Source organism: Somniosus microcephalus, chromosome 12 (assembly GCF_052327205.1).
Source record: "Somniosus microcephalus isolate GS21.2 chromosome 12, FLI_Smic_1.0, whole genome shotgun sequence".
Taxonomy (NCBI): domain Eukaryota; kingdom Metazoa; phylum Chordata; class Chondrichthyes; order Squaliformes; family Somniosidae; genus Somniosus; species Somniosus microcephalus.
In genome coordinates this window covers 132,549,093-132,571,993 of record NC_140998.1, presented here as the reverse complement: position 1 = coordinate 132,571,993, position 22,901 = coordinate 132,549,093, and the positions used below count along the sequence as shown (strand labels likewise).

Below are 22,901 nucleotides of genomic sequence, written 5' to 3'. Positions count from 1 at the left end.
CTTTCAGAAGAGATTAGTGTGTAAAGTTAAGGCACATGGGATTGGGGGCAAGGTACTGACTTGGATAGCGAACTGGTTGGCAGACTGGAAGCAAAGAGTTGGAATAAATGGGTCTTTTTCCGAGTGGCAGGCAGTGACTAGTGGGGTACCGCAGGGATCGGTCCTAGGACCCCAGCTATTCACAATATATATTAATGATCTAGACGAGGGAACTGGATGTAATATCTCCAAGTTTGCAGACAACACAAAGCTGGGTGGGCATGTGTGCTGTGAGGAGGATGCCGAGAAACTGCAGTATGATTTTGGCAGGTTGGGTGATTGGGCTGATGCATGGCAGATGCAGTATAATGTGGATAAATGCGAGGTTATCCACTTTGGTGGCAAAAACAGGAAGGCAGATTATTATCTGAATGGCAATAGATTGGGAGAAGGGGAAGTGCAATGAGACCTGGGTGTCCTTGTGCACCAGTCGTTGAAGGTAAGCATGCAGGTGCAGCAGGCAGTTAAGAAGGCAAATGGTATGTTGGCCTTCGTAGCGAGAGGATTTGAGTACAGGAACAAGGATTGCTGCAGTTGTACAGGGCCTTGGTGAGACCACACCTTGAGTATTGTGTGCAGTTTTGGTCGCCTTATCTGAGAAAGGATATTCTTGCCGTGGAGGGAGTGCAGCGAAGATTCATCAGACTGATACCTGGGATGGCAGGAATGATGTATGAGGAGAGGTTGGATCGATTGGGCTTATACTCGCTGGAGTTTAGAAGAATGAGAGGGGATCTCATTGAAACTTATAAAATTGTAACAGGACTAGACAGACTAGATGCAGGAAGGATGTTCCCGATGCGGGGGAGTCCAAAACCAGGGGTCACAGTCTAAAGATAAGGGGTAACCCATTTAGGACAGAGATGAGGAGGAATTTCTTCACCCAGAGAGTGGTGAACCTGTGGAATTCTCTACCACAGAAGGCAGTTGAGGCCAAGTCATTAAATATATTCAAGAAAGAGTTAGATATATTTCTTAAGGCTAAAGGGATCAAGGGATATAGGGAGAAGGCAGGGACAGGGTACTGAGTTTGGGTGATCAGCCATCATCTCATTGAATGGCGGATCAGGCTTGAGGGGCCGAGTGGCCTATTCCTGCTCCTATCTTCTATGTTTCTATGTTTGTCCGGCTCTTTGATCCCTCTATTCCCCAGCAGCCTGTCATGAAAGCTGCTTTTCCACAGTTTATTTTAAAGCTAGCGAGGCTGGCATTTATTGCCCAGATTCTGTGGGGTATTCTTTGTAGCTTCTGTAAAACAGAGCACAGTTTTTCTTTTATTCGTTCTTGCAATGTGGCAAGGCTAGTCTATATTGCTCATTCCTAGTTCCCTGGAAATATTTGATACAACTGAGTGACTTGCTAGGTCACTTCAGAGGGCAGTTAAGAGTCAATCAAGTTGATGTGGATTCAAATATATTCCATACCGGGTAAGTAATTGCTCATGGGGCAGAACATAACTGGCAGGGCAGGATCAGGATCAGGAATAGATGGTCTGTAAAATGCGGTAGAGAGGCCTCTGGCATGGAATGGAGCCACAGGCGGCTGAGACCATGTCAGTGGGCCGAAAAAGCAGAGGCAGAGACAGGAGTGGGATGTTCAGGCCAGCAGACCTGTGAACGCGACTGATTTAGGGCAGGAGGGTTTGAACTCCATCGGGAGAGCCTGTAAACATGCGAGTGAACGAGATGAGGGAGCAGTGGTGAGGAAGAGAAAGTCATGGAGGTAAACATTACACAAAATGGAAAAATAAACTCTCATTTGGAAATTACAGAAACATAGGGGTAGGTGCAAATATCACAGCAAGAAATTGTTTCAATAGCAGAAGGCAGTCAGAGAAGCAGCGAGGGCCATAGAAAAAGTCATACCTAGCACAAAGGAAGATGGTTGTGGTGGTTGGAAGTCAATCATCTCAGCCCGAGGATATCGCTGCAGGAGCTCTACAGGGCAGTGTCCCAGGCCCAACCATCTTCAGCTGCATTATCAATGACCTTCCCTCCATCATAAGGTCAGAAGTGGGGATGTTCGCTGATGGGTGCACAGTGCTGAGTGCCATTCTAACTCCTCAGATAATGAAGCAGTTCAGGCCCGCATGCAGCAAGGTCTGGATGACATTCAAGCTTGAGCTGATAAGTAGCAGGTAACATTCGTGCCACACGAGTGCCAGGCAATGATTATCTCCAAGTCAGCATCTCACCCCTGCCCCATGACATTCAATGACATTACCATCGCTGAATCCCCCACCATCAATATCCTGCGGGGGGGGGGGGGGGGGGGGGAGGAGGTCACCATTGACCAGAAACTTAACTGAACCAGCCACATAAATAGTGGTAACAAGAGCAGGTCAGAGGCTGGGTATTCTGCAACGAGTGTCTCACCTCCTGACTCCCCAGAGCCTTTCCACCACCTACAAGGCGCAAGTCAGGAGTGTGATGGAATACTCTCCACTTGCCTGGATGAATGCAGCTCCAACAACACTCAAGAAGCTCAACACCATCCAAGACAAAGCAGCCTGCTTGATTGGCACCCATCCACAACCTTAAACATTTACTCCCTCCACCACCGGTGTACCGTGGCTGCAGTGTGTACCATCTACAAGATGCACTACAGCAACTCACCAAGGCTTCTTCAGCAGCACCTCCCAAACCCGCGGCCTCTACCACCTTGAAGGACAAGGGCAGCAGACGCATGGGAACACCATCACCTGCAAGTTCCCCTCCAAGTCACACACCATCCTGACTTGGGAGTATATCGCCGTTCCTTCATCGTTGCTGGGTCAAAATCCTGGAACTCCCTCCCAAACAGCACTGTGGGAGTACCTTCACCACACGGACTGCAGCGCTTCAAGATGGCGGCTCACCACCACCTTCTCAAAGGCAACTAGGGATGGGCAAGAAATGCTGGCCTTGCCAGCAACGCCCACATCCCATGAACAAATAAAAAAAAGCAAATGGGGGACGAGTACAGGATAGTAAAGATTCTGAATGATTATGTCCTCCAAGTATTCACAAAGGAAGACCTGAGCAATATGCCCTCCCAAACAGAGTAGTTCCAGGCAGAATTAATGATTCTGATATAACTGTGATGGAAGACTTGGGCTTAAAAACAATAAATCTTCAGAGATAGATGGTATTTATCCTAGTGTTGAGAGACTAGGGAGGAGTTTTGTGGAGCGCTGACACTCATTATGAGAATCACTGGTACAGAGGAACATTAATCGGCCATTTAGCCCCTCGAGCCGGTTCCTCCACTGAATTAGATCATGGCTGATCTGTAACTCAGCTCCATTTACCGGTCTTGGTTTAATATCCATATTAATATCCTTGCCTAACAAAAATCCAGCAATCTCAGTTTTGAAATTTTCAACTGACCTAGCCTCAACATCTGATTGAGGGAAGAGAATTCCAGATTTCCATTACCCTGTGTGGAAGAACTTCTGGACATCACCCTTGAACGGTCTAGCTCCAATTTGGACAATGAAGTACCACCACTAGACTGGAAACAGGCCAACATGGTAGTCACATTCAAAAAGGGTGACAAATCAGACTTGGGCAACTACAGACCCATTAGCCTTACTTTAATCCCATGTAACATAATGAAATCGATATCAGGTGTAAACAGATTATCGATACAGTAGTAACTTAGTTAACAGGCGTTAGCATGGATACAGAAGATTGGACCTCTCTTCCCCCACATGGTTGTAGATGCTGGGTCAATTGAAATTTTCAAGACTGAGACTTGGGACATTACTTCCTGAGAAAAACCAGAGGTTGGTCAAGCAGGATCTTAAAGGAACAGGAGTAGGCCACCCAGCCCTCAAGTCCGTTCCACCATCCAATTTGACCATGGCCGATCTGCACATCAACTCCATTTACTCCCTTGGATACTCTTAACTAACAAAAATGTATCAATCTCAGTCTTGGAAATTTCATTGACCCAGCAACAACCACCATTTGGGGGAGAGAGGTCCAATTTTCTGAATCCATGCTAACGCCTGTTAACTAAGTTATTACTGTAGAGATAATCTGCTAGCGTTTTGACTAAATAGTTCATCATTCTATTGGCTTTATTAATTGCTGCTCTGCACTGGTTAGACATTTTCATAGCGCCAAATCTACCCATGACTCCTTAGAGCAGAGAAGGTTGAGAGATTTGATGGAGGTATTCAAATTATGAGGGGTCTAGACAGAGTAGATATAGAGAAACCGTTCCCATTGGCAGACGGGTCAAGAACCAGAGGACACAGATTTAAGGTGATTGGCAAAAGAACCAAAGGCGACATGAGGAAAAACCTTTTTATGCAGCGAGTGGTTAGAATCTGGAATGCACTGCCTAAAAAGGTGGTGGAGGCAGACTCAATCGTGGCGTTCAAAAGGGAATTGGATAAGTACCTGAAGGAGTTTGTTAAGTACCTACAATTAATTTGATCATGTCTTCTCACTCAACAAAGGACTCTTGCTAATTGCTTGAAAAAGTGGGGATACTCATTTCGTTTTCCTTAATTGCCTATTTTGTCTACCAACACAGAAAAACACATCTTTTTTCTGAGGAAGAGCTCCAACAGAAAGTTTCCATTAGTAACTCCATCATCCAATTTAAACATATTCAGGTTTTAATTATACATATTCCATATAAAAACAACTTGTTCTATTACAATCAAATGCCATTTTTATGCCAGAATAATGCTGGCAACATTAGTGTAAGCAAGTAATCCTTGACACAATACTGGTCATTATCTCATGCATATTTGAATTTATTAGTGAATAAAAAGACAGTGATAAAGTTGAATTATCACTTTTTTTCCACTCAACAATCAGAGTGATGTGAAGTACTCTTGATACTGAAAATCAGCCAACCGACTAACACTGCCCATTGACCATTTCATTCCACTCGAGGGAGTGTATGTTCAAAGGCTACAATAACTATGACTGGGAACTGCAGTCTAGATGAACAAATGTTTTTCGAGTCACTGTTGTATTTATATTCTAAAATTACTTTTCAGCTTGACAGAGAGGCTCGCTGGCTTAGTAGGTCAATGCATCACTTGGTGCAGTACTGAGTTGTAGAGTTCTGCAAAGTTCACGTTCAATTCCTGGTTTGTACAAAGCTACAGGAGCAAGGATGTCTTACTGCAGTTATACAGGGCCTTGGTGAGACCACACCTGGAGTACTGTGTGCAGTTTTGGTCTCCTTACCCAAGAAAGGATATACTTGCCATGGAGGGAGTGCAGCGAAAGTTCACCAGACTGATTCCTGGGATGGCAGGACTGTCGTATGAGGAGAGATTGGGTCGACTAGGCCTGTATTCACTAGAGTTTAGAAGAATGAGAAGGGATCTCATTGAAACGTATAAAATTCTGACAGGGCTAGACAGACTGGATGCAGGGAGGATGTTTCCTCTGGCTGTGGGGTCTAGAACGAGGAGTCACAATCTCAGGATACAGGGTAGGGCATTTAGGACTGAGATGAGGAGAAATTTCTTCACTCAGAATGGTGAACCGGTGGAATTCTCTACCACAGAAGGCTGTGGAGGCCAAGTCACTGAATATATTTAAGAAGGAGATAGATAGATTTCTAGACACAAAAGGCATCAAGGCATATGGGGAGAGAGCGGGAATATGGTATTGAGATAGAGGATCAGCCATGATGATATTGAATGGCGGAGCAGACTCGAAGGGCCTACTCCTGCTCCTATTGTTCTATGTTTCTACTTAAGCTCAACAAGGAAAGGGGTTAAATGTGTGTGTGTGGTGGGGGGGGGGGGGGCACCACCATCCATGGGTTATGGAAGGGAGAGCAGAATAAACACAAAACAAGTACCTCTGCTGGAAAATGCACTGTGTATAACAAGAACAGGCTCAGTTGTGAACTTCCTACACACCACCCCCACCCATGATCAAGGCGGCAGCAAACATTCACAGTCTAGGGTCACATATAAATAATGTTCATTTGTAAGCCATGACACCAAATCATAACATACATTACCATCTTTAGGTGCAGAGGGGAGAAAAGAGGAAGACTAAAATAATTCTGGTAAAAGAAAAATAAATGTGCCATCATGAAGACAAACCATGTGGCTTAGAATTTCAATCAATAGTTTTCAAGCTTTAGTGCAATGTGAACTATACTACTACAGTGCTGGGTATTACTGAGGAAATATTTTATGACACCACTGCCTCATTTAAGGAAGCTGTTTAATAAAATATTTTTTGGAAAAATATCCCCTCCGCACCCCCCAACAGTAATGTTATTGGTGATCAAGACAGCAAGTTTCAGAAGATCTTGGATTGTCCTCCTTATACACAGTAATTAGTGTGCAATTTATTACAGAAGAACTTATTACACCAAATAACATCAGGTAAAGAGGAATCTTGTTAAAATCTGTAATTCATTTCAACATAGATATAAACGTAAGAAGTCTTGAATCTTTTGCCAAGAATCCTGTTGAGCAGCGCAGTGTTTCATTGCTTCTCCTCCCAACAGCACTGGAATTCCAAACAACCGATCAATCATGGCAAAACAAAATGGAGAACATGGAGGTTCAATACGATGCCCAGTTCCTGGGTAACTGAGGAGTTCATAGTTGTCTTTGCCATGTTCTTTCAGTCTTTTTATCGCTTCTTCAGCAAAGAGCTTGCTGTTCCAGATCTTGTCATCCTCTCCTACCACAAACAAGATGTGTCCCTCAGCTTTTTCTAATGGGATGATGCTGCCTTGGTTTGTGTTGGGGTTTTTAAGTGTTTCAGACACATCTAGAATTCCTGACTCCAAAACAATGATTCGATCTATATCATAACACAGGCTGGAGAGATGCATACCTTTATAATGCAAATCAGATATGGTGTTTGCATTACAGCCAGAGATACAAACGGATGCCATCACTTGTGGTATAAATGTGACCATTGATAAAGCCAAATCCGCACCTTTTGAAGACCCGACTACTCCAATACCAGGCCCCTTCACCTACAAAAATTCAAAATCTATTATAGCAACATGCATTAAGTCAACATAAATCTTGTACAGTCTCCTTCAGTATGTATGCATCACTATATTAAACAGCTAACATTCCCATCTATTCATTACAATGGAATCTGTATTGGTCAATAAGTGACATGGTAAATTTTAGTTCCATATCACTCATCTCCTTACATTAGAAAGGATCAAAAGCAACCTTCAAAGATGCCCCATTTTTCCCGAATCTAAGAGAAGCATCATGAAACGCAACATTCATTCTCAGAATCAACTGTCCTTCCTTGTGTTACCATTAGCAATGTGACACAATTTTGCTGTTTATTTGGGTTATCATGTACCTATGACTGTACACTTTGATATATAATACTGTGGTGACATAGCGTTGAAGTATGTTTGTGCACTGCCACAGACTGGGGAAGTCCTGATTTGAATACCAACATCAAACAATATTAACAATTAGGCATTGCAAGAGAGCAAGTGCTAAGAAGCAGCATCGAGTGGAAGTGAGATGCCAGGCCAGAGGAAAAGAAAATCAAAACATCAAACCTACCCATGATAACAAAGTGTTTGCTGGTGGATAAACCAAGGCCGGCATTGTCTTCACAATGCACATTTAAGGTGGAATAACCCAAAATAATAACATAATCAAGAAATTGTGACATGTTGATTGATGGAAGAGTCATGCCACACCACACCAGCCATACAATTTTTACCCTTGTGTGCTTGGATAACTGTAATGCCTTTTTTCTACTCTACACTTAATTCAAAGTTGCTTAGTGCAATTATATGTTAATTCAAATTTAAATTGTGCAAAATGTTTCCCATTGAAAATTTGTTGCTTAATTTGATCACCGTGATTTGAATTCCCAGCCCAAATGGGTTTTGTCCAATGAAATCTTCTGCTTAATTCAAATACAAGCAGGTCAGAAAAGTTAAACTTCCTGTGATGACCAATCTCACCTTGCTGGTAAAGGCAAATTAATTCGCTAAAGAATTTGGTACCGATTCTGTTTCAACGTTGTGGATTCCTACATTAGAACACTGACTACTCTTCCAAAATAATTCATCAACTGAAAGGCTTTGGGACGTCTTGGCATTGTGAAAGGCGCTATACAAATGCAAGTTCTTTCTTTTTTTATCAGCTTCAAAAGTTGCCACAAAATAAAATCCAGGTCCAAACACAGGGAGGCAAGTGACATTCCCACAGAAAAAGTTGACAACTGGGTGTGTGAGGTAACAGTGTAGGAGTGGGAAGATAAGTCTCTGATTGGATAGGTAAGGTTGGAACCAACCAAGGGCAGTCCCACTCAGCTCAAGAGCCAGGAGAGGCATTGCATAAGGATGGTGCAGTCAACCATGCCAAAGACTAGAGAGGTTGAGAAGGATATGGAGGGATAGTACACCACAGTCACAGAAGATGCTATTTATGACTGATAAGGCCATTTCAGTGCTGCATTAGGGGGTGAATCCTAATTCCAGAGGTTCAAACATGAAGTTACAGAAGTTGGGCATAGATTTGGGAGGTGACAATATGATCAAAGACTACGGAAAGGAAAAGGAGGTTAGAAATGGGGCAGTAGTTTGCAAGGACAGAGGGTGTATTTTTTTTAGTTGTGGACGATGATGACAGTTTTGAAAGGGAGGGAGACAGTAATTAAGGAGAGGGAACCATTTCCAATGTGAGCTAGCATGGGGGCCAGGAAGGGAAGTTGGATGGGTAGCAGTTTAGAGGGAATTAGCTCAAGATAGCAGGAGGTGGGTCTGATGGATAAGATGAGCTCTGAGAGGGTATTGAATGAGATAGGAAAGAAAGTAGAGACAAGTGCAGGATCAGGACTAGGATAAGGGGGACTCTGGTGGAAGTTTGGCTTGGTGGGAAAGGTGGGGAAGCAGTATAGGCAGCTGATGGATGGTCTGTCTTAATCCACGAGTTCCTCACAGTTGTTGGAGGGGAAGGGAGTGAGATTTAAAGAGCCGGTTGATAATGCAGAAAAAAAGCCGGGGTAAGGGTGGGGTGCGTGGTGATTTTTGTTCTCCCGAATGATCCTGGAGTAATGAGCAGTTTTGGTTGAGGAGAACGAGACCTGATGGCCTGACCTGCTGATCAAATTTTTCCCTGTGTTAAATACTTTGGGGATTGAAGCGCTGTCAGCAGGTAGCAAACCATAATGACGTGGCCCAAGACGCTTCAGAGGCACAATCGGACAAAATTTGACACTGAGCCATAGAACGAGATCTTAGGAGGGGTGACTGAAAGCTTGCTTAAAGAGGTGCGTTTTAAGGAGGATCTTAAAGCAGGAGAAAGAAGTTTAGGGAAGGAAGATGGCTGAATGCATAGACGCCCATGGTGAGATGGAGTGGGAGATGCACAAAAGGCCAGAGTCGGAGGAATGCAGAGTTCTCGGACAGTTATAGGGCTGGAGGAGGTTACACAGATAGTGAGGGGGTGAGGTGATGAGGGGGTTTAAACACAAGGATGAGATTTTTAAATGTGAGGTGTCTGTCACAGTAATTAAAGTGTTAAACGGGAGCTTCAGTTACGCAAATCACTGTCCTCGGCCTCCTACACTGTTCCAATGAAGCTCAAGGAACAGCACCTCATCTTTCGATTAGGCACTTTACAGCCTTCGCAACTCAACATTGAGTTCAACTATTTCAGATCATAGCCACTGCCATTTTTTCGGACAGCAGCTGTTGGTAATGATTCTGTTTTCCCATTTACACCTCCTCTAGACCTATCTTTTGTTTCTTTACCTGTCCCATTACTGGCCCCTTTTGCCTTGCACCATCATCCCTTTTGTCATTTAATCCCTCCTGCCTTCCACCCTATCACAGACCTTCCCTTTTGTTCTTTCCTCCCCGCCTCTGTACTTGCTTAAAACCTGTTACATCTCTAACTTTTTCCAGTTCTGATGAAAGGTCATCGACCTAAAACGTTAACTTTGTTTCTCTCTCCACAGATGGTGCCTGACCGGCTGAGTAGTTCCAGCATTTTCTGTTTTTATTACAGAGACCGTATCCCAACTTAACTCCATACAATGTCGGTTGGTCTCTTGGCATTTTCTTGAAGGAAGTGCCTAGTCACTCAATTCAAATAAAAACATGCGGTGTGATTTGTTCAGACATGTTTAAATAGCAGCTTTCTGAAGTGAACACGCAATTATTTAAGTTGTGTCTGGCTCTGTTTTTTTGTTTTATCAGCCTATTCCTTTCCAAATCTTTGAACCTGATTGTCTAATTGGAATATCTAAAGAGCATTAAATTAGGCAGGCAACTTCTGTAGTTGGTGAGAATATTAAAATGAACAACTAGATAAAAAAATAATTATAGTCATTGGCCCAGAACTTGGTGTCAGGGGCTTGCCGCGCGTGCAAGCCCCCAATGTGCACTCACCCTGCGCGCCGACATCTGAAACCTGGCCCGCAGTGGATTTCCTGTCAGTGGCCCGGTTCTGATGTCGGCGCGCTGTGCTAACCTGACCCAGCGGCGTAGTTAGTGCGATGTGCCGGCTGGGATCAGGTGAGCACTGTTCAGCCAATCAGGGGAGGGGAAACTTCATTCATAAGTTTGAGAGTAAGAACTGTCAAACTCATGAGAAGTACTGCACCCCAAAACACTACTTAAACTTTAAATAAAATTTAAAAAAACATCCCAATCATTAAATTAAGTATAAATAAGTTTAAAAAAATAATTTAAACAATAATTTTTTTTTTGAAAAAAATAAATTTTTAATAAAAATGGTCTAAAACTAAACTTACCTTATTGTAGATTCTTTAAAATAATAAACCTGTGGGAAAAAAAATTCTAAATTGCACTAAAACACCACTTACCTGTAAAAATAAATACTTACGTGTGCTTTTTTTACAAGCGTAAAGACACATGCGCAAATCCCCCAAAACAGAGGAAATCCAAGACGCACGCGCTGCCCCCTACAGCGCAGGCGCTAGCCTCTTCAACTCTTGGGTGAGAGGAGAGGAAATGCTGGTTTTCAGCGCATGCGCTGTGCATGCTGAAAACCGGCATTTCCTCCGGCCAGACGCGTGAGTACCCCTTCCGTACTCACGCGTTTGGGGAGGAATTACTGCCCCATTGTTTTGCAAATTATTTTTTCCACATATGAGGAGCTAGTAAAGTGTAACAACTATTTTAGATGTTATGTTATTGCTTTATTATTGGTTTGTTCTATTGCTACTTATTCAACTTGTTTAACAGTTAAAGCCTAAAATAAGATTGAGTGTCGTGTTATTTTGGTGCCTTTTGAAGACAAAGAGGATCCTGTGGAGGTATGAAATTGAACTAGTTACTGAAGTTATGTAAAAATGGATTCTCTCCATTATTCCAGGTGTGTTACAATATTTAAACTAGCTCTCAGAACAACTGTAAACACTCGAGAACATAGGAAATTGGGCTCACCTACAAGAGGAGCCTGTTGTATCCGTGTATTAATGGAGACACGGAATGCAGGAGTTGGTTTAACAGGTGTTTACTGAACAAAGTCTGGAGGTGAACTAAAAGATACAAGACACTATACAGGCTTATATACCCGAGTGGTCACTACTGGTATTACAGTACACAGGGGCTCTTAAAAAGGTACATACACTACAATTCCTCCCCTTTTAGATAATTAGTACGTAACATTTTAAGTAATCATTAATTAACATGTTTACAAGAACAATAATCTACACATTTGCTGAAGTTAATCAATTATAAGTCAGTCTCTCTGGAGGCTTCCTGACTCGGTCCGGATAACGCCTCGGTGGTGTAGTAGTTTTCGGTGGTGTAGTAGGTTCTTTTGGCAAGGTCGATTCGGCTTGAATGCCAGTGTCGGGTTCATCTGGTTCCAGTATCACCGGATCGGAGGTAGATACTATGGGTATCTCTGCTTCATCATTAGGCGTATAGAGTTGTGGTGTAGGTTGTCCCTTTTCGGATGACTATGATCTGGTCAGCATGGCGCCTTATTATGCTTTCTCCAATGTCCACGGTATACATCAGAGGTCCTAGTCGTGTGCAAATAGTTCCAGGCTGCCATTTCTCGGTACGGTAGTCCCGGGCCAAAACTTGTTGACCTATCTGGCAGGTTCTAGTTGGCCTTTCATTCATGCCTTGAAATTGCCGGTTCTCTACGTCCCTTCTGATGTTTGGCTTTCCAGCCAGCATCTTAGTCTTCTATTGAAAAACATCATGGCGGGAGTTTGGTTTGTAACCACGTGTTGCATTCCTGTACGCAAACAAGAAGTTATCTACCTTATGTTGTAGATTTATGTCTTCATTACCCATGGTCTTTATGGCCTTCTTGAAGGTCTGGACAAACCTTTCAGCTAATCCATTGGTGGCGGGATGGTATGGGGCGGACGTGTAGTGCTTAACCCCATTGTTTTTTAAGAACTTCCTGAATTCTTCAGACAAAAATTGCGGTCCATTATCAGAACAGATCTGTTCAGGCAGCCCATTCCTGGCAAATATGGTCCTTAATACTGTGATGGTTTTTTCCATGGTGGTGAAGGACATCTTTATTACCTCCGGCCACTTGGAGTGTGCATCAACTGCGATTAAGAACATTGAGTCCATAAATGGACCAGCAAAGTCGATATGTACCTTTGCCATGGAGATGAGGGCCACTCCCATGGATGTAGAGGGGCTTGTGGCGGGGCGTTTTGGACCTTCTGGCATCCTAGACAGCTCTTGGTCATTTCTTCGATGTCTCCATCGATACCTGGCCACCACACAAACGCTCTGGCAAGGTTCTTCATTTTCACTCCACCCAGATGCCCCTCGTGAAGCTCCTTTAGCACTTTATCCTGGAGTTTGGATGGAATCACCACTCTGGATCCACACATCAAGGTTCCTCGGCACACTGACAGCTGTTCTCTTCTTTGCGAGAATGCTGGCAACAGTGGTTCACCATGTGCTGGCCATCCCTTCACCGTTAAATCGTAGACTCGTGAGAGAGTCGGGTCATTTCTCGTTTCCTTTTCAATGGTAGAATTTGTTACTGGTAGACATTCCACTATGGTTGAGTGGAACATCTTCACTGCGTCCACTGTAGGTGCCTCTTCTACCGTTGGCAACGGTAGGCGCGATAAACCGTCAGCATTCCCATGCTGTTTTGATCCTTTGTATTCTATGTCATATTGGTGTGCCCCTAGGAAAAGGGACCACCTCTGTAGCCTTTGCGCTGTCATAATGGGAACGCCCTTTTTAGGGTTGAATATGGTGACGAGGGGTTGATGGTCAGTCAACAAGGTAAATTTTTGTCCGTGTAGGTATTGGTTGAATTTCTTCACTCCCCACACCAGGCCGAGTGCTTCCCTGTCGATCTGGGCGTAGTTACGCTCAGCTGAGTTCAATGAGCGTGACGCAAAAGCTATCGGCCGCTCCATGCCATCAGGGAATCTATGCGATAATACCGCTCCTACGCCGTAAGGGGATGCATCGCACGCCAGTCTGATTGGCAGTGATGGGTTGTAATGAGCCAACACTTCCTTGGACATGATCAAGCCTTTGCATTTATGGAAGGCACGTTTACAGTCTTCGCTCCATTTCCAAATTACTCCCGTTTGTAGCAGTGCGTTAAGTGGGTGCAGAACAGTTGAGAAGTTCGGTAAAAATTTATTATAGTAATTTATCAATCCCAGGAACGACCTTAATTGGGAGACATTTTCAGGTGCTGGGGCTTTTATGACCACTTCAATTTTTTCAGGTGACTTATGCAACCCTTCTTCGTTAATTATATGGCCACAATATGATATTTGTTTCTGGAAAAATTCGCACTGGGGCGATTTGCTCGTAGGCCCCGTTCTCTCAGTCTAGTGAGCACCTGCTCCAAATTGGCAAGGTGCTCGTTGTCGTTTTCTCCTGTTACAAGGATGTCGTCTAGGTAGCACTGAGTCCCCGGAATCCCTTGGAGGACTTGTTCCATAGCTCTTTGCCAGATAGCTGGAGCTGACGCTACTCCGAAAACCAGTCGATTGTACTAGTACAGGCCTTTGTGTGTGTTTATCGTGAGATACTTTTTAGAGGCCTCTTCAACCTCCATCTGTAGATATGCCTGTGCCAGGTCAATTTTGGTGAAACGTTTCCCTCCGGATAGTGAGGCGAAAATATCTTCTATCCTCGGAAGAGGATACTGTACCGTGTGAAGGACCGGGTTTACAGTCACCTTGAAGTCCCCACAGATGCAAATTTTTCTCTGTTCTTCAGATTTATCATTATTCAACGTTTTCTTCATGACCGGGACGATGGGTGTTGCCCACTCGCTCCAATCTACCTTGGATAACACGCCTGCCTTTTCCAAATTCTCCAGCTCTGCCTCGACTGCTGGACGAATTGCGTATGACACCGGCCTTGCCTTAAAAAACTTGGGAATTGCCGCATCTTCCACTTTTATTGAGGCGGTGACGCCTTTCAAGGTTCCTAGTTCCTGTTGAAACACTTCTTTGGCGTTGGCCAAGATGTCTTTTAATCGTTCAGGTAGGACGTCATCATCATTTTTTTTCTTACTGGTCACCGTCAGTGCCTGAAAGGAGTGCCAGTCTAAACGTATCTTCCTGATCCATTCACGTCCCAACAGCGGTGGACCACCATCTTGCAGAACGTATAAATACAAGTTCTGTATTTCCTTGCCGTTGTATACAACAGGCACCCTTATTATCCCTCTGGGGTATACTTTCTGCCCCGTATAGGTCTTCAAGATAATGGATGTGTCTTTCAAAGGTATATGCGGAAATAGCCGCTCGTAATCCCGTCGACTTATGATGGTCAGAGCTGATCCTGTATCTAGCTCCATTTTAACTGGTGACCCCGCTATCGTGAGGGTAACCCAAATGGTCTGGTAATCTTCTTTGGCAATTACATTATGTAATTTGAGACAGCTTAGTCTCTTGTTTCCGGAGTCGCTATCGCTCTTCTGGTCTTTGGAGCTACTGTCCGTCATCATTTGTACCTTTCTGTACTTTTCCTTATTGATTTTTTTTCTGTCAGTGGATTTTTTGTTTCCAGATCGGCATACACGTGCAATGTGTCCCATCTTTCCGCATTGCCTGCATGCTTTGTCCTTGAACCAGCAGTCCCTCTGGTCATGGGTGGATCTGCCGCAGCGATAACATCTCTCGAAACCCCGTGTCATTTCATGGGTGCCGAAGTCCTGTGGCTTTTGCTGTATCTCTGCAGCTCCTCTTGCTGCTGCTTCGTATGATACAGCCACACTGAAAGCCTTGTCCAGTGTCAAATCTTTCTCAGAAAGTAGCCTTTTCTGTGTTCCTTCACTTAGGAGACCGCAGACGAATTTGTCTCGTAGAGAATCTGCCAGTCCTGCCCCGAATTGGCAGTGCTTTGACAGCTTTCTTAATTCGGTGAGGTAATCAGCGTTACTTTCATTCTTGTGCTGATTCCTCCTGAAGAATTTGAATCGTTCCGCTATCAGCAGCGGTGTTGGGTTTAAGTGCTCCTGTAGGGTATCAACAATCTCCTTAAAATTCTTGTCCATTGGTTTGGCTGTAGTGATTAAGTTTCGTAACAGCCCGTATGTCCTTGCGCCCATCAGATTTAGAAATATCGATGCCTTTTTATCATCCTCTACTTCATTCGCTGTGCAATATACCTCCACTCTTTCCACATATGTGGTCCAATCCTCTATATTACTATCGAAAGCAGTAATATTGCCAGTCTTAGGCATCCTGAAAATCAAAAATGGCGCCTCCCGCGCTTTCCTTTCTTCCCTGCCGAGAAAAAATGGCGCCTCCCGCGCTTTCCCGCCGCTGACAACGCTGTTCTCCGCGGTTTTTATTTACACAGACATTTTTAATAGTTGGAAACTCGTTCCCGCCGGACTCTCTGGGATTTTTCCCTCCCTCTGCTTGGTCCGAACGCCGACCTGCTTTGCAGCGCCGGCCGTCTCCCGGGTGCTCCACCCTCCGTCTCTGTTTGCCTCCGCCTTCCGACTCGCTGCTCGGCCCCGCTGCAGAGCCACCCGATCGAGCCCCAGCCCGCCGCCCAGGAAGGATTAGTGCAGTACCTGCCACCAGCCCGGCTAGCTGGTGAAACCACAGTTTTTTTTCGTTTTTTTTCTTCGACCTTCGTCTGAGGAATCGATCTCCTTGAGGTGCTGCCGAATTGCAGGTAAGTCCATTTCCAATTCGTCGCCACTGTTGTATCAGTGTGTTAGTGGAGACATGGAATGCAGGAGTTGGTTTAACAGGTGTTTACTGAACAAAGTCTGGAGGTGAACTAAAAGATACAAGACACTATACAGGCTTATATACCCGAGTGGTCACTACCGGTATTACAGTACACAGGGGCTCTTAAAGGTACATATACTACTGAGCCAAAATAGCTGCAGTAAAAGAATCCCAAGAACAGAACAAATGTTTATCATTAATTCCATGGAGAAATATTACAAACATGTCAATTATGCAAATAAATTTTTCTGCAAGTGGTTAATTCTGTAGGCTTCAATTGTGGGTGGAACTCACCTTTGGATATTTCTGTAGATAATTTACAGCCTCTTCAAAGTATTCTAAATGAAGATCTGTCATTGTCATCGGTAGATCCTCAAAATCAAAGTAGGGGAGAGCAAGAGCAGCAAAGCCTCGGCTTGCGAGGAGACTGGCTCGGAACTCAGTCAAACCACCTTCATCTCCAAAAAGGTCGATCACTCCAGGAAAGGGACCATCCCCTTAGGAAACAACAAACAAGAACAAGAGAGATTCGTAACAAACTGCCGTTTACAAATATAGGAAAAGGTTTTAAAAATGGGTCTGAAAATATCACTACAGTGCCACCTGCAGTGATCGTTACTGTGATCAGATCTCAGATATATATGTAGCCAGAATTTTGATAATTTCACGATCTAGCTTCTCCTTAAATGTGTCAATGCTATTCACCTCAACTGCTCCTTGTGGTAGCAAGTTCTACTTTCTAATCACTTTGTGGGTAAAGCAGTTTCTCCTGAATTCCTTTTGGATTTATTGGTGACTATCTTATATTTATGGCCCCTAGTTTTGAACTCCCCACAAGTGGAATTATTTTTTCTACATCTACCCTATCAAACTTCTTTGCAATTTTAAAGATATCTATCAGGTCACCCCTCAGCTTTCTCTTTTCTAGAGAAAAGAGACCCAGCCTCTTTAGGCTTTCTTGATAGGTATAACCTCAATTCTGGTATCATCCTTATAAATCTTTTATGCACCTTCTCCAGTGCCTCTATGGGCCAGATTTTGATGTGAAAATAATGAGCGAGGCTAACAATGCTCACCGTTATTTATGCACAAATCGGACAGCAAACTCCAGCGACCGCACATGCGCAGTTAAACACGAAAATCTCGAAGTTGCTGTCCGAGATGCTCTGCTCCGCCGTAAGTTGCGTGAAAACGGCATTTCACTGTCTGCCTCCTCATTCAAATCTATTGAATGGCATGGCATGGCGTGAAGTCCCTGTACTGACATCATAGACACAGACTAAACTCGCCACAAAAAGTTAAGTCAAGTCATTCCAGTGGAAGTACCTTTTCAATGGACTGGTAAGTATTACTGCCAAACAACCTCTCTGGCACTGAAAATTAACTTTAACAAGTGCAGTACACAATAAAGTTCAACTCTTTGTTGGTGATTTTTTTTCCTGAGCTGTCCAGCTTTTCTGTGATTTTAAACATGGACAGTAATATATTTGCCCCATGCTGTAATATTAATTGGAATGTTCTGTATTGGAATAAAATGACAACACTTCCTTGGGAGAACAGTACAGACAACTAAGCTCCAATTAAAACTTGGTTCTAGCGACTGCTCCAAATATTGTGAATTTACATAGAATTTACAGTACAGAAACAGACCATTCGGCCCAACTGTCCTATGTCAGTGTTTATGCCCTACATGTGTGTCCTCCCACCCTACTTCATCTGATGGTTAACCCCATCAGCATATCATTCTATTCCTTTCTCTCTCATGTGCCTATCTAGCTTCCCCTTAAATGCAACTATGCTATTCGCCTCAACTATTCAACGTGGTAGTGAGTTCCACATTCTACATTAAAAAACACCCGTACATAATTTTCTGTTTTCTACTGAGTAATTCTTCCAACTTTCTATTCTTACTCTTGCCTCCATTTATAGTAACTTTTCAATTTAACCGTGCAGAATTCTGTAGTCAATTCTCTTTTTCTTGTATTGTATTGTGTAGTTCTTGATTCCTTCTATAGTGCATGTAAAAATTTTAAGGAACTTTGTAGGTACTTTTGAATCATAAAAACAGTTCCACTGTCAGAGAGCAGTCTTTCCACCATTATATCACTGACTAATGGAATTTGCTTCCTAAACCACTTGGCCCCTGGTAGCTTTCAAATATCTCCTAAAATCTACCTCTTTGATCATGGGATTAGCCTCGCCCTCCTTCTCTCCTCTTTATGAACTGCTCTGAGACAATCTTTTATATGAGGAGTGCTTTATGAATGTAAATTGTTGTTAACACACAAGTATACATGAGACCCAACAACAGTGAACTCATGAGTCCAAGAACTACCTGAAATTAATGCAAAGTATTTATTAAGAACCATACCCACGTCTTCCACCTCCACACATAGGTTACCTTTTTGGTTTCAAATGGGCCCTACTCTTTCTTTAGTTATCCTCTTGCTCTTTATGTAATTATAAAACATCTTTGGGTTTTCCTTGATTTTACTTGCCAATATTTTTTGATGCCCTCGTTTTGCTTTCCTAATTTCCTTTTTAATTTCACCCCTGCACTTTCTATACTCCTCTAGGCTTTCTGCGGTATTTAGCTCTCGGTATCTGACAAGCTTCCTTTTTTTGTCATATCCAACCCTGTATGTCATATCCATCCAGGGGGCTCTAGATTTGGGAACTCGCCCTTTTTCTTTGTGGGAACATATTTGCTCTGAACCCTCACCATCTCCTCCTTGAATGCTCTGACACTGATTTACCTTCTAGTAGCTGTTTCCAGTCCACTTTTGTGGAATCAGGTTCCTATTTATACATTTATGGTAACTTTAAAATGTACTTGACTACTATTTCGTTAGGTGAGAGAAGAGCAAGAGGAAATGTCACTTTTGTTATGCCAACAAGATTTTTAAAAATAAGTTTTTCAAACTTTTTTTTAACATAAAAATGGTATCACTTTAACACTTCCCCACCTCTGATCGTTTACTTACATAGAATCTCCCCTTAAAAATGCTGCAACACCTGAGATCTCTGCTTACCTGGAGGTAGAAACAAGCTGCCCCTAATGTTGCCTTGCTTCAGCCTGATCCAGCGGACTCCGGGCTTGCTATACCACCTCTCGATTCTCTGCTTGGCCAGGAGCCGGCCGAGAATAACCCCGGAACCCGTGTGCCCCGAGTGGACGCACAAGTCGACGTGCATGGGGCTGCCGGTCAGGTCGGTCTTGGTCAGCTTCTGGTAGGGCGGCTCCATGCAGGCGGGCGAGAGGGTCCAGAGCAGCCCCATGGGCACCACGCCCAGGTAGTCTCCGCCCAGGGAGGGCGAGCGGCTGACGTCCAGCAGCCCTTGACCGTCAGCCCGGTACTGGGCGCACGAGTGGAAGAGGTGGCCGTGCTCGCTCAGCACCTGGGCTCGCAGCGTGATGTCCTGGTGCGGGGACAAGCCCGCCGCGCGGATGCACACGCTCTCGTCCGCCAGGCTCTTGCACGGGCTGACCGAGAGCCGGACCCGGGACTCTCCGCTGCTGCTTCCAGCCGCGCGCACCGAAAAGGCCTTACCCAGTAAAGGCCAGTAGCGAACCCTCGGCAGCCAGAGCGGCGCCCACCCCAACATCATTGCAACAACTAGACGCTCTGAAGCACAGCCCACACACGCTGACCTTTGCTCCGCACGTTTGCTAAACATGTGGCTGCAGTTGCAAAGAGCAATCAAACCCAGACTCCATCGCTGGGCCAGGGCGAGGCCTACAAGTGGTGACGGGGAGGGTTTCAGTTCGATTTCTTTTTGTGTTTGTTGTACTGATCCTTTTTGGTTTGATTACACCAGGAAAATATTTCTCAGAACTTCAACTCCCACCCAAGGTAATAGAAAAAGTAAAATAAACTTGCATTTTTTTTTAATGAGGGGAGGGGAGGGAGAGATGGAGGTTGGTGCAAGAGGGTGTATGGGATTCAGGGACGATATTTGATACCATACTGCTTGAGGAGAGGTCATATGCCTTAGTTGATATCAATAGAACAGACTCACTGGAAGGATAGCAGTGCTACTTTATGTTACTATGGTTCTACTCTAACCTTGCATAGAATCAGGAAAAATTACAACACAGAAGGAGGTCATTCAGCCCATCATGTCCGTGTCGGTCAGAAAAGAGCTACCCAGCCTAATCCTACCTTCCAGCAGTAGGGCCGTAGCCCTGTAGGTTAGGGCTCTTCAAGTGCACATCGAAGTACTTTTTAAATGATGAGGTTTTCTGTCTCTAGCACCCTTTCAGGCAGTAAGGTTCAGACCCCCACCCTCTGGGTGAATTTTTTTTCCCTCATCTCCCCATTAATCCTACCAACTATTTTAAATCTATGCCCCTGGTTCTTGACCCCTCTGCTAAGGGGAATGGGTCCTTTCTATCCACTCTATCTAGGCCCCTCATAATTTTATACATCTCAATTAAATCTCCCCTCAGCCTCCTCTGTTCCAAGGAATGGTGTGGAGATGCCGGAGTTGGACTGGGGTGGACAAATGTAAGAAGTCACACAACACCAGGTTATAGTCCAACAGCTTTATTTGAAATCACAAGCTTGCAGCGCTCCAAAAGCTTGTGATTTCAAATAAAGCTGTTGGACTATAACCTGGTGTGTGACTTCTTACAATTGTTCCAAGGAAAACAACCCCAGCCTATCCAATCTTTCCTCATTGTTAAAGTTTTCCAGTCCTGGCAATATCCTCATAAATCTCCTTTGCACCCTCTCCAGTGCAATCACATCCTTCCTGTAATGTGACCAGAACTGCACGCAGTACTCAAGCTGTGGCCTAACCAGTGTTGTATACAGTTCTAGCATAACTTCCCTGCCCTGGACAACCAAATTTTAATTTGATTTGCTAAGGTTTATTTAAAGTTTTAGAGGTTTATTTACAGTTTATTTGTTTAATTTATTTGGTCCATTAAAAGAGGAACTTCCCTGCCCTTATATTCCATGCCTCGGCTAATAAAGGAAAGCATTCCGTATGCCTTTTTAACTACTTTATCGACCTGTCCTGCTACCTTTAAGGATCTGTGGACATAGACTCCAAGGTCCCTCTGTTCCTCCACACCTCTCAGTATCCTCCCATTAATTGTGTATTCCCTTGCCTTGTTGCCCCTCCCCAAATGCATTACTTGACACTTCTGGATTGAATTCCATTTGCCACTATTCTGCCCAACCGACCAGTTCATCAATATCTTCCTGCAGTCTAAAGCTTTCCTCCTGTCAACCACACGGCCAATTTTTGTATCATCTGCAAATTTCTTTATCATGCCCCCTATATTTAAGTCAAAATCATTAATATATACTATTAAAAAAGTAAGGGACTGAGCCCTGTGGAAACCCACTGGAAACAGCCTTCCAGTCATAAAAACTCCCCATAACTATTACCCTTTGCTTCCTTTCACTGAGCCAATTTTGGATCCAATTTGCCACTCTCCTTTGGATCCCATGGGCTTTTACTTTTTTGATCAGCCAGTCATGTGGGATCTTGTCAAAAGCCTTGCTAAAATCTACGTAGACTACATCAAACGTACTGCCCTCATCGACCCTCCTTGTTACCGCCTCAAAGAATTCAATCAAGTTAGTCAGACACAACTTTCCCTTAACAAAACTATGCTGACTGTCCTTCTAAATGAAGGTTTATACTGTCCCTCAGAATTGATTTCAGTAATTTGCCCACCACCGAGGTCAAACTAACTGGCCTGTAATTGCTCGGTTTATCCCTTCCTTTTTAAACAATGGTACGTTAGCAGTTCTCCAATCCTCTGGCACCACTCTGTAGCCAGGGAAGAATGGAAAATGATGGTCAGAGCCTCCGCAATTTCCTCCCTTGCTTCTTTTAATAGCCTCGGATATATTTCATTCAGCCCTGGCGATTTATCTACTTTCAAGGATGCTAAACCCCTTAATACTTCTTCTCTTACTATGTTTATCCCGTACAATATTTCACTATCTTCCTCCTTAACTTCATTGTCGGCATCATCCCCTTCTTTTGTGAAGACAGCTGCAAAGTATTCATTAAGTACCTTACCCACATCCTCCACACATAGATCACCATTTTGGTCCCCGATAGGCCCTACTCTTTTCATAGTTATCCTCTTGCTCTTTATTGTAATTATAAAAGATCTTTGGAAATCTTTGATTCTACTTGCCAGTACTTTTTTCATGCCCTCTTTTTGCTTTCCTAATTTTCTTAATTTCACCCCTACACTTTCTATACTCTTCTAGGCTTTCTGCAGTATTGAGCTCACGATATCAGATATAGGCTTCCATTTTTTGCCTTATCTTACCCTGTATGCAGCTTGTCATCCGGGGGCTCTAAATTTTATTTGTGGGAACATGTTCACCCTGAACTCCATGTATCTCCCTCTTGAATGCCTCCCACTGCTGACACGGATTTACCTTCAAGTAACTGTTTCCAGTCCACTTTTGCTAAATCACTTCTCAATCTAGTAAAATTGGCCTTCCCCCAATTTAGAACCCTTACTCTTGTTTTTTCTTTGTCCTTATCCATAATTATGCTAAAACTAATTGAATTATGATCACTACCACAAAATTGCTCTCCCACTGATACTCTTTCCACCTGCTCAGCTTCATTCCCTGGAACTAAATTCAGAACTGCCCCCCCCCTGTTGGGCTTGCACTTAGATTGGGGTGCAGGAGAGGGGCTTTGTCAGGAGGATGAGAGAAGAGGGAAGGGGTG

General features: G+C 43.8%; 1 protein-coding gene across 2 annotated transcripts in view; it reads right to left on the bottom strand.

Moving 5' to 3' along the window:
• The window catches only part of LOC147109536 (acyl-coenzyme A amino acid N-acyltransferase 1-like), a 50,158-nt gene extending 30,119 nt beyond the window's left edge, over positions 1 to 20,039 (bottom strand). The window contains exons 1-3 of one of the 2 annotated variants that reach the window (XM_086003571.1): positions 19,220 to 19,964; positions 16,482 to 16,684; positions 4,631 to 6,999 (exon numbers count right to left, since the gene is read on the bottom strand). In XM_086003571.1, the coding sequence (XP_085859697.1) occupies positions 6,430 to 6,999; positions 16,482 to 16,684; positions 19,220 to 19,865 (1,419 nt within the window). In that variant the 5' untranslated portion in view covers positions 19,866 to 19,964 and the 3' untranslated portion in view covers positions 4,631 to 6,429. Of the gene's footprint in view, positions 1 to 4,630; positions 7,000 to 16,481; positions 16,685 to 19,219 lie in introns of those variants that run through there. The other variant, XM_086003572.1, reaches the window with a different exon arrangement.
• Between the last annotated feature and the right edge of the window lie 2,862 nt (positions 20,040 to 22,901).